Source organism: Fundulus heteroclitus, chromosome 16, assembly GCF_011125445.2.
Source record: "Fundulus heteroclitus isolate FHET01 chromosome 16, MU-UCD_Fhet_4.1, whole genome shotgun sequence".
In the NCBI taxonomy this organism is placed as follows: domain Eukaryota; kingdom Metazoa; phylum Chordata; class Actinopteri; order Cyprinodontiformes; family Fundulidae; genus Fundulus; species Fundulus heteroclitus.
In genome coordinates, this window is record NC_046376.1 from 33,481,048 (window position 1) to 33,494,915 (window position 13,868).

Here is a 13,868-nt window from a genome sequence, read left to right on the forward strand (position 1 = left end):
GGAGAATTTCCTTGTGACTCATCAACAATTCCTCCACCACCTCTAAATTTTCTAGTAATGACATAATCATTTCCACACCCGGCTTTTGCCCCATTTAGTTTTTTATTAAGCATTTATAAATTAACCAGACAGGAAAACTGCCGCATCCAAAGGCCCCCCTTTCTTTAGTCTCCATCGTTGCTGCGTCTACCTTGAAAGTGTGTTAAACTGCAGAGATAGGGAGTGGCTTTCTTGTATCTCTCCACTCATTCTGAATATTCTTCTATTTCAAGCTCCCCCATTAAATTATTCATCCTGTGATGCCTGAGTCGGCGTACTGAATAGCATGTCTGCACTGGCAATTGATTGGTAATGCTGCAGCACATTCAATGGGTCGAGATACGATCAGAGCAGAGTATTGTATCTGCTGTTCCCTGTTGGGAAATTTTTATATGTCACTATTCCTAAACGTGGCTGGAGTAAAGGTTTTTCAGCAGTTTTACACAGTTTCTTCACTTGCACGTTATCTATGTTGCTTTGGAAGGCATTATTCCCACAGTTAATATCTCCCATTACCAGATTTGATTGGTAACTATAATAGTTACATTTCCTTAATTTTTTTTTTAAGTTTTACAGTTGGAAATGTTTGTTTCTTTTTCCTGAATCTATGATTTTGTACTAACAGTATTTATTTTTACTCATTCTTTGAACTACCAGCATTTGCACGGAACAATATTTTTGTCTGTCTGATTACATCATTTTCACAAAGTATAAACAATAAAAAGTGATGTGTAATTTAGGGCTGGACGATATAGGAAGAAAAGCTTGTCGATAAAATAGAAATCCTATTGATCGATATCGATAATTATCAACAAATTCAAAACATATATTTTAAGTGCCGCCCTGGCCATTTTATGCTGTTGCTTAGCAACCCATTTTTAGATACAGAACGCACAAACACTGAATTCAAACTAAACCCTTTATTCAACCAACTTTTTAACCAAAACTGCAAGTTTTTAAAAGATTTCGGGGGATGAAAAGATTGGAGTTTTGCCGTTCACACTGCAATGAAAAAGACCGAAAATGGGTCGCATATGCAAATAGATGGCATTTGGGTCGCATTTCCCTGCAGTGGGAGCACAGCCTTAGACTAAGGACCCATTCACACTGCAAGCAAATGTCGCCCAAATCACGTTTTTTTCAGGTCAAGTGGCCAGGTCAGACATTTTAGAACCAGCGGGAACACTCAGATCTGTCCCAAATCTGATCTTTTTGAAGTCACATTTGAGCCACTTCCATATGTAGTCCTGAATCAGATCCATATCTGATCTTTTGGAACTTTGGTGAGAACGACCAAGATGGTGTTCTTGTGTCTTTGGTATGTTCTTTTTGCCCATATGTGACAGATATCCATGTTTTTCATGACAGTGTGAACTGCTAAATTCCGATCTTTTCAACCCCCTTTCAACCAACACGTGTCACAACGTTGCGCCAGCAGCAGATGGAGGTGATAGCAGTTAGCACACAGCAGCTGCCTGCAACAGCGCATCTCAGTGGAGTGGCGGCGAGATTTCAGACCTCAGGAGAACTTAAACTCAAGAGGGCTCGTATAGGAAACATTTGGATAAGAGACATAGTACATGGCCATGCAAAATAGGTGTACAATCCTGCACAAGGAGGACTTTGCAATGCCGAAGAGGTTTTCACTCATCGCAATCCATTCAATCGCATTTCAACGGCGGACAATGCTTCGTAATCTGCTCCCGTTGCAAAGTGATAAAAATTATTGCGACTAGTGTCTTCCTTGAGTGGAATGAGAGGCATTACTATTATTAAAAGTTGCCCTTAACTTCATAAAGTTATGAATGACTCGGTCTCTGTTAAGCTGTTAAAATGCCTGCTCCACCAGTCCCGGCTGCTTCTCCGCAGCCAAACAAACCTCTGTGCAGCCAAAACTTTGTAAAATGCCGGAGTTTCGCTTTATTTTTAATTTCCCCCTCAGCACCCACTGACAACAACAAATGGTTGGACACTTTAATTCATAAAAACTATTTCTTCCATGTTTGCTGGACCAAAACGGGCTGCGTGAAGTGATTCCTATTGTTCTTCTGTGCATGTCGGTCAGTTTGGAGCCTCAAACAGTTCAGAGTCCAAATTTTAAAAGTAATGAGAATGGCCTTGCAAAAAAAAAAATCTGATTTATGGTTGTCTGAGCCCTGGTCATTGATAAAGGGAAGCGCTCTCCTGTTGATTCTCTCCGCTGTCTTCACCACTCTCTCTAAACATTTCCAGTCTGAGATGTTGCAGGCCTCACAGCAGATAGCGATGCAGCTGGTCAGTATGCTCTGTATTGTCCCTCTGTAGAAAGTGCAGACGCTGCTGTGCTCTCTTCACAAGAGCAGAGGTAAGGAGGGACCAGGCCAAAGTGTCTATGAAAGTGTCTTTGACGCAGCTGACTCGCTCCACTGCAACGTCATTGTTGAGGAAGGGTGTGTGACTTGGCTGGTAATCCACTTTTCAGGGTGTTTTATTCATAAAACTGTGGATTTATATATCATCTGTCTGCCTGCTGTGCTGGCATGTCACATAATTGAGGTGAAAGCAGCTGAACAGAGCCCTTATGAGTAAAAACAAATCAAATGAAAACCATCAAAGTATTTAAAAAGAGTTTAAGCTCTGACAACAACAGCCTCTTCGTCCATGTCAGCATTAATCAGGGCTTATGGATCTTCAGAGTCATATTTTGGCTTAGGCATCGTGTATAAGAGTGACTTGGATGTTTTCACACCATCCATTGGTCCACTCATTTGGTCTGGAAAAAAGCTGACTTTTTTTGTTTTCATTTGGTGCTGTTTGCTTTCACATTGGACACTTTGCAATTGATCTATGACTATCGTTGCCCCCTTTGGATAGAAATGATTAGGGCGGGACATCGAGCTGACCCAAAAATTTCTCAAAACAAAGATGGGAGTCGTACAAGCTACATATAGCTGTTGTGAACGTTTGTTCTGTTATTATAGCTGCAATATCATTTTGAATGTCAAGAGAAGCTCATTTGAGTTCAAGTGAGAGCCGTCAGAATTATAAACAGCTCCTAGACAGGTTTTGAAACATTTTCAGAAGAACTGAGCAAAAGACCTGTTGCCTCCGGTTTAAGTTGTGACCACAGAGAATGTCATATTTTGAACAAGGCTGGTCGCATACAAATTTATTGCACTGATGTCACGCTTACTCTGACATCGAGCAAGGTATTTACAAGATATGAGTAACTTTATTAGTATCATTACTCGATTACATTTATATTTACCCAGAATGCCCTTTACTGTAGTCCACGTCCTGCTTTTGGCGTGGCCTTCCAGTCCGAACTTATTGTTCGTCGACTGTTGTCCATCCTTCCAACCCTCTCCTCAAGTTGCTCCTGAGGCAGCATGACCCAGTTAGCAGTGTTTAGCATCAGTGTGGTGTTGAGACAATGGTGATGAGAGTTTTCAACCTGTACTAAATCTCAGTACCTGAAACTTTTTAAGCATCATCGTTCAGTTGAAAAAAGGAAATCACAGCTGCCGCTTGCTCCAGCCAAACTTGTCGTCGGCTGTGATTGGGTGTGAGCGTTGCTGTCGTGCTGTCTGACCACAGCAGAGTAGCTTTCTAAACATAGCTACAGCTCAGGGCTCAGAGAGGTTGGCCCTGTGCTGCACAATCTGGGATTAACCATTTCTCTCTAATTCACGCGGCAACACGCTGACATGCTCTCGGTATCCTGTTTGCCCACACGCACAAAAAATGGTTTGATATTGGGTCTGTGAACTAGACCCAATCATCACCCACAATAGTACTGCTATGCGTTTAACAGTCATATTACAATATCAACAAGTTGACATCACTGCACCATTGTGTAGTATAAAATACACATATTTCACGTCGGTAGTTAAGTCCACTTGTTGGCAGTAATGTATCTTTCATTCACTTTTCAGTTACTAATAAATAAATCAGTAGTTTATACATGCATCCATGCCAGTGTTTAAGAGTCTAACAGATGAGGGTTAATCACTCACATTAAAGTGAAATGGCCTAAAACGGTCTTTGTTTTAGCTTTTTCAAAACTTAATTATGACGGGAAAAAAATGTATTTGATGGTTACATTTACAGGTCCACTCCACAGCTAAAAACATGAATTAGGAGTATTTAGCTGTTTGATAACTTATTGTCTGTATATAAATGACATTTTGTGAAGGAGCTGAAACGACACTGAGCCTAGTACCAGTTTCTCCAAGGTCACAAGAAAGTTTATTGTATTATATCACAATGTGTCTTATCAGATCGTATCACATAGTATATTATGTGCTATCATTCTGTATTATATTGTATTAAATGACATTGCATCACATCATACTTTCCTGTACTGTATCACATCTCATCAAATTATATTGCTCAATATTCTATTGTCTCACACCATATCAGATAATATTGTATCATATAACACTGTATAGCATCACATTATTGGTGGTTCAGATGTACTTTTTTGAGTGACTTTATTTGCTTTCTGCCTCACTTATTTCAAGCTGGATCTCATTGTTGGAACATTTCGTCTTTTGTTTCGTTTTTCCTTGCCTCAGTAAATTTGCTCCTTGGTGTTTTCTGTCTGACGGTCATTTTAAGCCTACATTTAATATCTGCAATGTTTTCACTTCCATCTCATTTCTGTTCCCCGCCCAGGTGTTGTTTTCTACTCTGTGCCCTTTTCCTACGTCATTGGCCTCTTTCCTTCTCAGTGACAGAGACAAGACGTAAAGCGCGGCTCATTGATTAGATAGCAAAAAAAGAAAAATACCAGGAATCTTCTCTTTTAATTAGGAAAGGAATGTACAGAATATTATCGCACCAGCAGCTTTATCTGCAGAAAGGTTTTTTTCTCCAGAGTTTGAGTTTGGGTGCTGAAACATGAACATGGAAACAGCTAGCAAGCTATAGAAAAATGGTCTTAGAGGAATAAATGGCTGAGCTACTGGGATATTTAAAGCCATATTCTGCTCACTTCATTAAACAGCATAACAGGCGAGACTACAGAGAAGGAGAGACACAAATTAAACCAGCTTCTAGCTTCTACCGCCCACTCTTTGCATCAAACAACATTTTTCCTCCCTTGCTAACAGTAACAGCCGATGCCTCCCAATCTCCAGTTATTGATCTTAACACCACCCAGTTAATCAGGCTGTCCTTGAAAGCACCCACGCACCACTGTACCATTGCAAGCAATTTGAAAAACTTTCAATTTATACACAAATCCATGACGTTTATCAGAAAATACCTGCAGATTCTATTTTCAGTTCAGTATCGCTCTGTGTGAAGCAGGACTGAAGTGGCTTCAAGGTTTCCCCACCGTATTATAAGCCTGGTGGGTCGTCATGCTTTATTTATTCACTTTCATTTTCTTTTTCATGTATTTCTATTACTCATAAAAGTAGTTAAGCAGTTACTAAATGAAATATCTGCAGAATGTGACAATCTTTAAATTCCGATTACTCAAACAATCGTAAGAATAATCGATACAATATAACCAAAATAATTGTTAGCTGCAGCGCTAGTGTGCAGTGTTTGCTGTCTGAGACTGCCAGTGCATGAATTCACTTCTTTATTGTTCTATAACACCTCACCAGACAGGTATTCATAAAACAACGACTAAAAGAGACTGAGAGCTGTTTGCCTGTTAAAGCCTAATAAGCAGGTGGTGCCCTGACTTGATTGCTCTAAATAAAATCACTAACTTTCTTAGACAGCTATGGAGGGGGCTTCCTGATGTGGTGAGAATAATTCTCAGCTCCTTCTTCTCTTTTGGGTACAGGCTCAACAACAGCATGTACAATAGGTATAGGTGATTCTGACTTTAAAGAAATTAGCATTGTGTCATTTTTGCGGGGTTGCGCATCCCTTCAGTACAAAGTCGCCAAAACACATATTGCTCTCAAACAAATTGAGACAAATCAGAGAACAAGTTACACATTACATAGTGTGATTATTTTTGCTAAACAGCTCACAATAACTCAATTTTAATATTTTAAAATTAAATAACATATGATATATATAATAAATATATAAATATATAATAAATATATTTTAATATTTTAATATATTTATTTAGACTGTGACAGACTGGCGACCTGTCCAGGCTGCCATCAATTTTATTATTGTATGATGATACACTTCCTTAGATGAATAACAACATAACTTTGCCATTCCAAACATCTGACAAGGCCACGTACAAAATTTGATGTCCAATAAGCCATGAATTTTATAAACTGCACATATATAAAGTAAGCCTTCATACAAACAATGGGTGTATCTGGCTAATGGTTAGATGACTTATCCACACCTACTCCTAGATGTAGGAAGACTAGAGCCTTTACAACAATTCTTCCCACTGAGACTCAGATAAAACAGATCAACTATCATATGGAAGAAAAAGGGTGAAAGCGGCTTTAACTCTTCTGTCCAGAAATAAAATATAAACATCCTCAAAATATATTTATACATTAAGAAGTTAGATGTAGTGATTTGGTCCAAAATTCCACCCACTTGTTTGGTTTTGATGGTTGCAGCGTCTGAAATATTGATTTAGAAAGGAAAGAAACTCTAGGATAACATACAAAGTCTGCCTCAGTTTGGACAATGGGTTTAGCTATATATCATAAAAATGGACTTGGTTCTTTTACATTCCTTAAAATGCCCCCTCTTTTAAAAACCGGTTGAACCTTATCCATTGGTTCATAAATTAAAATGTCACACTTATTCATTTTAAATACAGGTAGGTAAAAATATTCAGTCAGCCATTGATTGTAATAGTTCTCCTACTTAGAAAGATGAGCGATGTATGTCATTTTCATCACAGGTACACATCAACTAGAGACAAATTGAGAGAGAAAAATCCAGGAAATCACAGTGTAGGATTTTTATAGAATTTATTTGTTAATTATGGTGGAAAATAAGTATTTGGTCACCCACAAACAAGCAAAATTTCATGCAATCACAGGCCTGTAAAGTCTTATTTAATAACCTCTCCTGTTTTCCACTTGTTAGCTGTATTAATGGCACCTGTTTGAACTTGTTACCTGTATAAAAGACCTGTCCACAGCCTCAAATAGGCAGACTCCTAACTCAACCTTTGCCAAGACCAAATAGCTGTTAAGGGACACCAGGAAGAATATTATAGATCTGCACCAGGCTGGGAAGAGTGAGTCTACAATAGCCAAACACGTTGGTATGAATAAATCAGCTGTGGGAGTGATTGTAAAAAAAAATTGGAAGAAATACAAGACCACTGATAATCTCTGGGGCCCCACACAAGATTTCATCCAAGGGAGTCAAAACTGTCATGAGAACGGTGAGCAAAACTCCTAGAACTACATGGAGGGATCAAATGACCTGCAGAGAGCTGGGACCAAAGCAACAAAGACTACAGAATGCCAAGAGGGACTCAAATCCTGCAGTGCCAGGCGAGTCCCCCGCTTATGCCAGTACAGATTCAGGACCACCAGAGGTTTGCCAGAGAGTATCTGAATGATCCAGAAGAGGATTGGGAGAATATCATGATGTCAGATGAAACTAAAATAGCATTCTTCTTCCTCAAAACACAACGAGTTGAGTTTGTGCCAAAAGGTTCTGAGTTGCATCCCGAGAACACCATACCTACCGTGACGCATGGGGGTGGAAACATCATGCTTTTGGGCAGTTTTTATTTATTTTATTTTATTTTTATCTAAGGGGACAAGGTGACTGATCCATCTTAAGGCAAGAATGAACGGGGCAAGTATCGTGAAACTTTAGGTCAAAACCTCCTTTTCTTCCAGCAGGACAATGATCCCAAACACACCGCTCGGGCAACGAAGGAGTGGCTGTGTAAAAATCACTTCAAGGTCCTGGAGTGGACTAGCCAGTCTCCAGACCTACACCCCATAGGAAATTTGTGGAGGAAGTTCAACGTACGTGTTGCCCAGTGAAAGCCCCAAAACATCATTGCTGTAGAGGAAATCTGCATGGGGGGATGGGCCAAAATACCAGCTACAGTGTGTCCAAACCTAAATCAGTGGCTGACTAAATACCTTTTGCCCCACTGTATGTGGTCATTTCAGCTTTTAATTGTTGCACCAAAATATGTGCTACAAATGCTTCCTGGAAAACATTCTGGTACATTCCAACTTTTTAGGGTAGAGTTGAAAACGGACTTCTCCTCAGCATAAAACTCTATGCTCTGTATTATTTGTCTATAAAATCTACAAAAACAAAATCCTAATTTATACTCGTGGCCTCACGTGAGTTTCTTTTTTTTAGACTGCCGTTGAGGTCATCAAGCTGTCAGTGTGCATAACTGGTGGCTTTCCACTGATTCCTGTTGACAAGTCATAGGACAGCCAGCAGCAGTACTTGCTCAGATGGCCAACAGAGGGAGAGGCTTGAAAAAACTTCTGAAAGCAGTATGCCGGTGGATACCTTTGACTTAGCCTGGATGTCCGTAAATAACAAACCCAAAATTACACATGCACAAACATGTCCAGGCTCTTGTTGAAATATGAAAAACATCATAAATAACTAAAATATTCCATTTCCTCACATAAAATGGAGAGCATGGGCAAGGAGAGCATTAATCAGAGAAGAAGCCAACAGGCCAATGGTAACTCTGGAAGAGCTGTAGAGATCCACAGCTCAGCTGGAGCAATCTGTGGATGGCACACATTTATGCGTAAATTGTTGTTAGGTGCCTTTCCCAGGAGCACATAAATATATGGCAGGAAGAAGCCGGAATTTAATCTTCAGTTTTCCAATTGCAAGACAAGGGTTCTTGAGTCACAGAGACCCCTGTAAAGAAAGTGATTGTCGAAACAAAGCTATGAGGAGTCCTGTTTGCAGGCTTCCACCAGCCAACCAGCTAACTCGGTAAGCATTTGGAAGAAAGTGTTCTGGTCATGTGATGATTCTGGCTCGGCTGTGAGCTTTGCTGCTGCAGTGTAATCAAGACAATCTCCTGCAGCTGGTTATCTGCCTTTAAATACCGAGCCTCCACAGATAGTGGATGCCAGATTATTGAAAGCTGTAGTGCAAGTAGATGTCCAGCATTTTTGACTACCTGACTCAAAGTTCTGACCTCGACTACGTCCTCTTGAATTCTCCTTTCTTCTCTTACCCTTGTCGGACATCTACTGCTGCCTTCTGTACTCTGGACACGACCTGCACTGAACTACAACCATGAACCTTGCCAAGTCCCATCAGATCTATCTGCCCAGTCCAGCTTCTATGTGTATGATCCAAACCTGTTCTGCGGACTGAGATATAGCCTCAGCCCTGCTGCTATGAGCAGTCTGCACTCCGCATTGTCAGGTTTCTGCTTTTTCCTGCTGAGGGTTTCCTGTTTCCACCAGGTTTCTGGTCTTATGAATAAGCCTTTAAAAGTGCAAAAGCATGTCTGGTTTGGATATCAGGTTCTCTGCCTGCTCTGGCATTACAGGTCAGATAAAACAGAAATTGAGCTTTTCTCCCTACATGCAGATCACTGTGTGTGGTAGAAAACCTACACTACACGTCATTCCAAAACACCATTCCCACAGTAACATTATAACTAGAAATTGTGATGCCAGCATCATGCTCTGGGGAAGCTTCTGGGCAAGAGTTGTTGATAAAAAGAATGAATACAAATAATCCTGGAAGGGAGATAGACAACATACTGGACATACTGCCAGGACTGCAATTAAACAGTTTATATCAAGGTATATTCAAGAAGTGGACGGCCCAATGAAAAGACCAGCTTCAACATGGCAATAAAGATATATTCCAAAAAGCAAAGCTGTGTTGAGGTTTCGCTGTGTCAAAGTTGTTTCGCTGAGTCAGTATGTATTTATGCAGCGGAGCATTGCGTGGTGGTCCCTCTCCCACAGAAGGCAGCTCTGCCCTCTGCCGCACACACACGACAATGGTTAGATCAGCGGCCATGAAGAACAACTTTTACAGTGTAGTCAATCCAGTGTTTCTTTCTCCGTAGTACTGAACTGGTAGATGATGGTTGATTTCCACCCCACCTGTTCCACTGTCAGCTGGCTGGCTCGCTGGCTACCGCAATGGCCAATCACTGACTAGCTCACTTAAGAGTTCTACTCTACTTGATAACCACTGTACTATCTCTAGATAAGGTGCAAAAAAACCTTGGTAGGGGATTAAAGCCTGTCGAAAAACCCTCAAAGCGTGCATTGTGGAGTGGAGTAGACCTATTAGAACTGGACATGTACCACAAACCCACCCACACAGACCAGTACTTGTGGTTCAACTCCCATCACCCACTGGAGACAAAGTTAGGAGTCATCAGGACTTGTCCCCACAAACTCAGGAGCCAGGGAGAAATCGCACAGTCCCTGGGGCAATGTGGTTATCCCAACTAGGCTTTCCTCAAAGCAGAGAAGAAACCCAAACAGGACTCCAGCCAGCCATCTGGTAAAAAAAGAAGACCCCAAACCCAGAGCAGCATTGCAGGAGCTTCAGAGAAACTTAGGCGTTAATTTTCTAAACATGACGTCAGTAGCTTTCAAACCCCAAAACACATTAGGGCAAAGACTGGTTCATCCCAAAGGAATTCTGGTTTGAAAGGGGAGTAAACGAGCCATTTTTGTGAAGAGAAATCTCCTGTTGTGAAGGGGTGGAGGTCTCCAATATCACTTGTCCCCTTCTTACAATACTGTTATTGCGCTTATGACTCAGCCACCTGGGAACAACAGGCAGCCATCAGTGCACTAACGACCGGTTACTAGCCTGATCAACCCCCTTTACATGCGAGCACAAGTTTTGATTGTCCCAATCAACTCATTGAGCCACTATGCCACGGTACAGCTTAGAGGGCGGAGTTTATCAGTAACTCTTCACACCGAAGAAGTCTCTTGGAGTACAGGTAGTTCTGTTGAGCCTTATACTTATTTTGTTTATTTTTAACACACCAAATATGGTAATATTTAATCATTTAAACTGAAAATTGTACTAGGCCAAAGATGAAGCGTGGCTTCTGTAAATGTAATGCTTGAGTCATAAATCTCCTCTAGGATGAAAATGAACATCTTGGTGCAAACAGCACCCCCACCCACCCCAAACTGTATTGCCACAGCTGTTAGCATCATGACAGTGCATTCTGTATGCACTTATAAAATGAGGATGAAAATCTGACACGTCACAGATTAAAGTAGAACAGAAGCACGTCTTGTGCAAGAGTCTCAATGATTTCAAGGTGGCATTGCATTATTAACACAGCAAAATGAAAATATGTGGACTCCCACACCTGAGGGTTAGAACGCCTTCAAGGTCACAAGCTAACATGTGTAACAGTACCACATATGTTTTTATTGTTTATTCCCCTCCAATCACATTTTAGAAATTCCTAAATAGATATAATTACTTAGCATATGTTCCCGGAGCCAGCAATAAAAATGCCACAGCTCAGGGGCACAATCTGTTGACACTGCAACTATCAGTCATGCGCTCCACAAATCTGGCCTTTATGGAAGATTTTCTAAAAGAAAGACATTTTTAAAAGACAGACACAAGATTCCATTCAGAGTTTGCTACAAATGATGTAAGGGACACAGCAAACATGTGGAAGAAGGTAATCTGGTAAGGTGAGACCCAAATTAAGCTTTTTGTTTGACCCACATCCAAAATATTATGTGTGATGGAAAACTAAAACTGTACATGACCCTGAATGCATCATGTCACCATAAAATACGACTGAGGTAATATCATGATGTGGGCAGGCCTTTTTTCCTGCAAGCTTGGAGAAAAATACAAATACCCCCTATTGGAGGCTGTAGAAGACTTCAGAGTGGGGTCGAGGTTCACCTTTCAGCAGCAATGCTGCTTTGGGGGAGATTTACTTTCACAAGAACAGGGAAGCTCATTCCACTTATATATATATATATATATATATATATATATATATATATATATATATATATATATATATATATATATATATATATATATATATATATGTTTAATACGTCTAGTTTAATACGTCTAGTTTATTACACCCAAAGGGAAAGCAGATAAATATTCTACTAGAGTACATTAAGTAGCTACATATCAAGCCAGCTTGTACGTGGAAAACAGGGACAATTACGAAACCCTTCAGAAAGATCGCGTTACTGCGAGGATTTGAGAAAAATATCAAGACTGTCTCGTGAAATGAAACCACCCGTTCACTGGTGTGGGCCACAAGGAAGGTCTTGTGATGAACGGCTAGTATGGCAGGTTTAACACCAGCTACCTTTAACATCAGGTCCCTTGTGCATCGACGGGCTGCACAAAACCAGCCAAATCAAAACGCACAAGCCAGCAGTCAGCCACGCACTGCTGTACAGCTCCGGTAGCGCCACGGGGCTGCAGATTGGAGGCAGTATTAACGCATTCTGTTCGTAATTGGGCGCACGGTTTTCCATTAAAAAAGCCCCCTGCCTCGTTATTCCGTGATCGCCCAGGGAGCTGCATGTCAGGCAGCAACGGTGACTCAAGGACAAGCCTTGAATTTCCGGCGATACTGGCAGCTGTTAGCCGGATGAGAGTACGCAGACCTGGCCCAAATGTGCCCACATATGCTCAGGTAAACTGGACTGGGAGATAACGTCGCATCTCCGTCCGTTCTGCAGTCACGGTGACATTCTTCCGAAACGAGGCTGGTGTACACGTCTAGGTTAACGGGAGATTAGGCTTAACCGACATTTTGCGCCGTGGGTAAGCCTTCTATTTCGGTTTTCCACACAAACACCGTCTGATTCTGTTTCTCACAGCGGGAGAAATGAAAATACTCTTACCCGGTTCGCCATCTTTACGGTCGCGGTAGATCTGGGGAAGCAGCTCGGTTCAATGATTCATAGGACAGCGGGGACGGAGGGGTGAACGGCTCAACTGCAGATGCTTTATAAGCTGCAACGCATCGCTCTGATTGGTCGGTTGGAGCGGAAGCGTGCCAAAGGGGGCAAGAGGGGCGGGATGCGTCAGAATAGATACATCGTCCTACCATAACTAACCGATCCCCACTGCAGCACAAGGAGAAGTTCGGGTGCAGTGCCGGAGTGGAGTTTTTTTTGTTTGGTTGTCTATTTCAGCACCACAGACAGAGCCAGGCTGCTGGCCCAACATGTGTTCATCAGTCACGTGGGTCTGCGACGTAGTAATAACAAAAGCTGCGGAGGCTACAGTCAGCACCACGGACAACACCCCTTAGGCCTTGTCTTTTCTAACTTAGATACAAACTTGGGGTAAAAGGGACACTTTTGATCGGTCGATTGTTTAATGATGACATACGTGAGCTTTATTTTGTTGATATTTCATATTCTCCCTTGAGTAGGAAGAAGAAACACCCAATTTGGTTCAAGTGAAGGAATCATGAAATAATTGCCACTTACTAAAACTCTTCAAGTAACCTAAGATACATCGCACATGTCTTATCTTACCAGGAAGATCACTTAGTTGTTAGAAAACCTCCCATTCCTCCCTTCACAGGACACTGGACCAGATTCAACAGACGAAGGTGGTTTAAATTCTGGCCAGATTACAAATGCGAATTCAGAGTTATTATTATTATTATTAATAATAATAATAATAATAATAATAATAATAATAATAATAATAATAATAATAATAATAATAATAATAATAATAATAATGTTTTTGTTTATTTTGTTGTTATTTTTGTTTTTCTTAAATGGAGCTCTAAACTCTGCCTTAGTCAGAACTGAAGCTGTCGCTTTAACGTCACAAAAGTTATTTTAACAGATCGTGAGCAAAGACATTATTTTATGGTATCAAAGCAACTATCTGTTTTTCCAGTGCTATCTGATTTTTCAACTAATTGAGCTTTTTTAAGT

The 13,868-nt window shown here is 40.9% G+C and overlaps 1 protein-coding gene across 3 annotated transcripts in view; it reads right to left on the reverse strand.

Annotated features, from left to right (window-relative positions):
* The window catches only part of nsfa (N-ethylmaleimide-sensitive factor a), a 46,491-nt gene extending 33,551 nt beyond the window's left edge, over positions 1-12,940 (reverse strand). For 2 of the 3 annotated variants that reach the window (XM_012882908.3, XM_036148531.1), the window contains exon 1: positions 12,813-12,939. In XM_012882908.3, coding sequence (XP_012738362.2) covers positions 12,813-12,824 — 12 coding nt within the window. In that variant the 5' untranslated portion in view covers positions 12,825-12,939. Of the gene's footprint in view, positions 1-12,812 lie in introns of all 3 variants that reach the window. The other variant, XM_036148530.1, reaches the window with a different exon arrangement.
* Between the last annotated feature and the right edge of the window lie 928 nt (positions 12,941-13,868).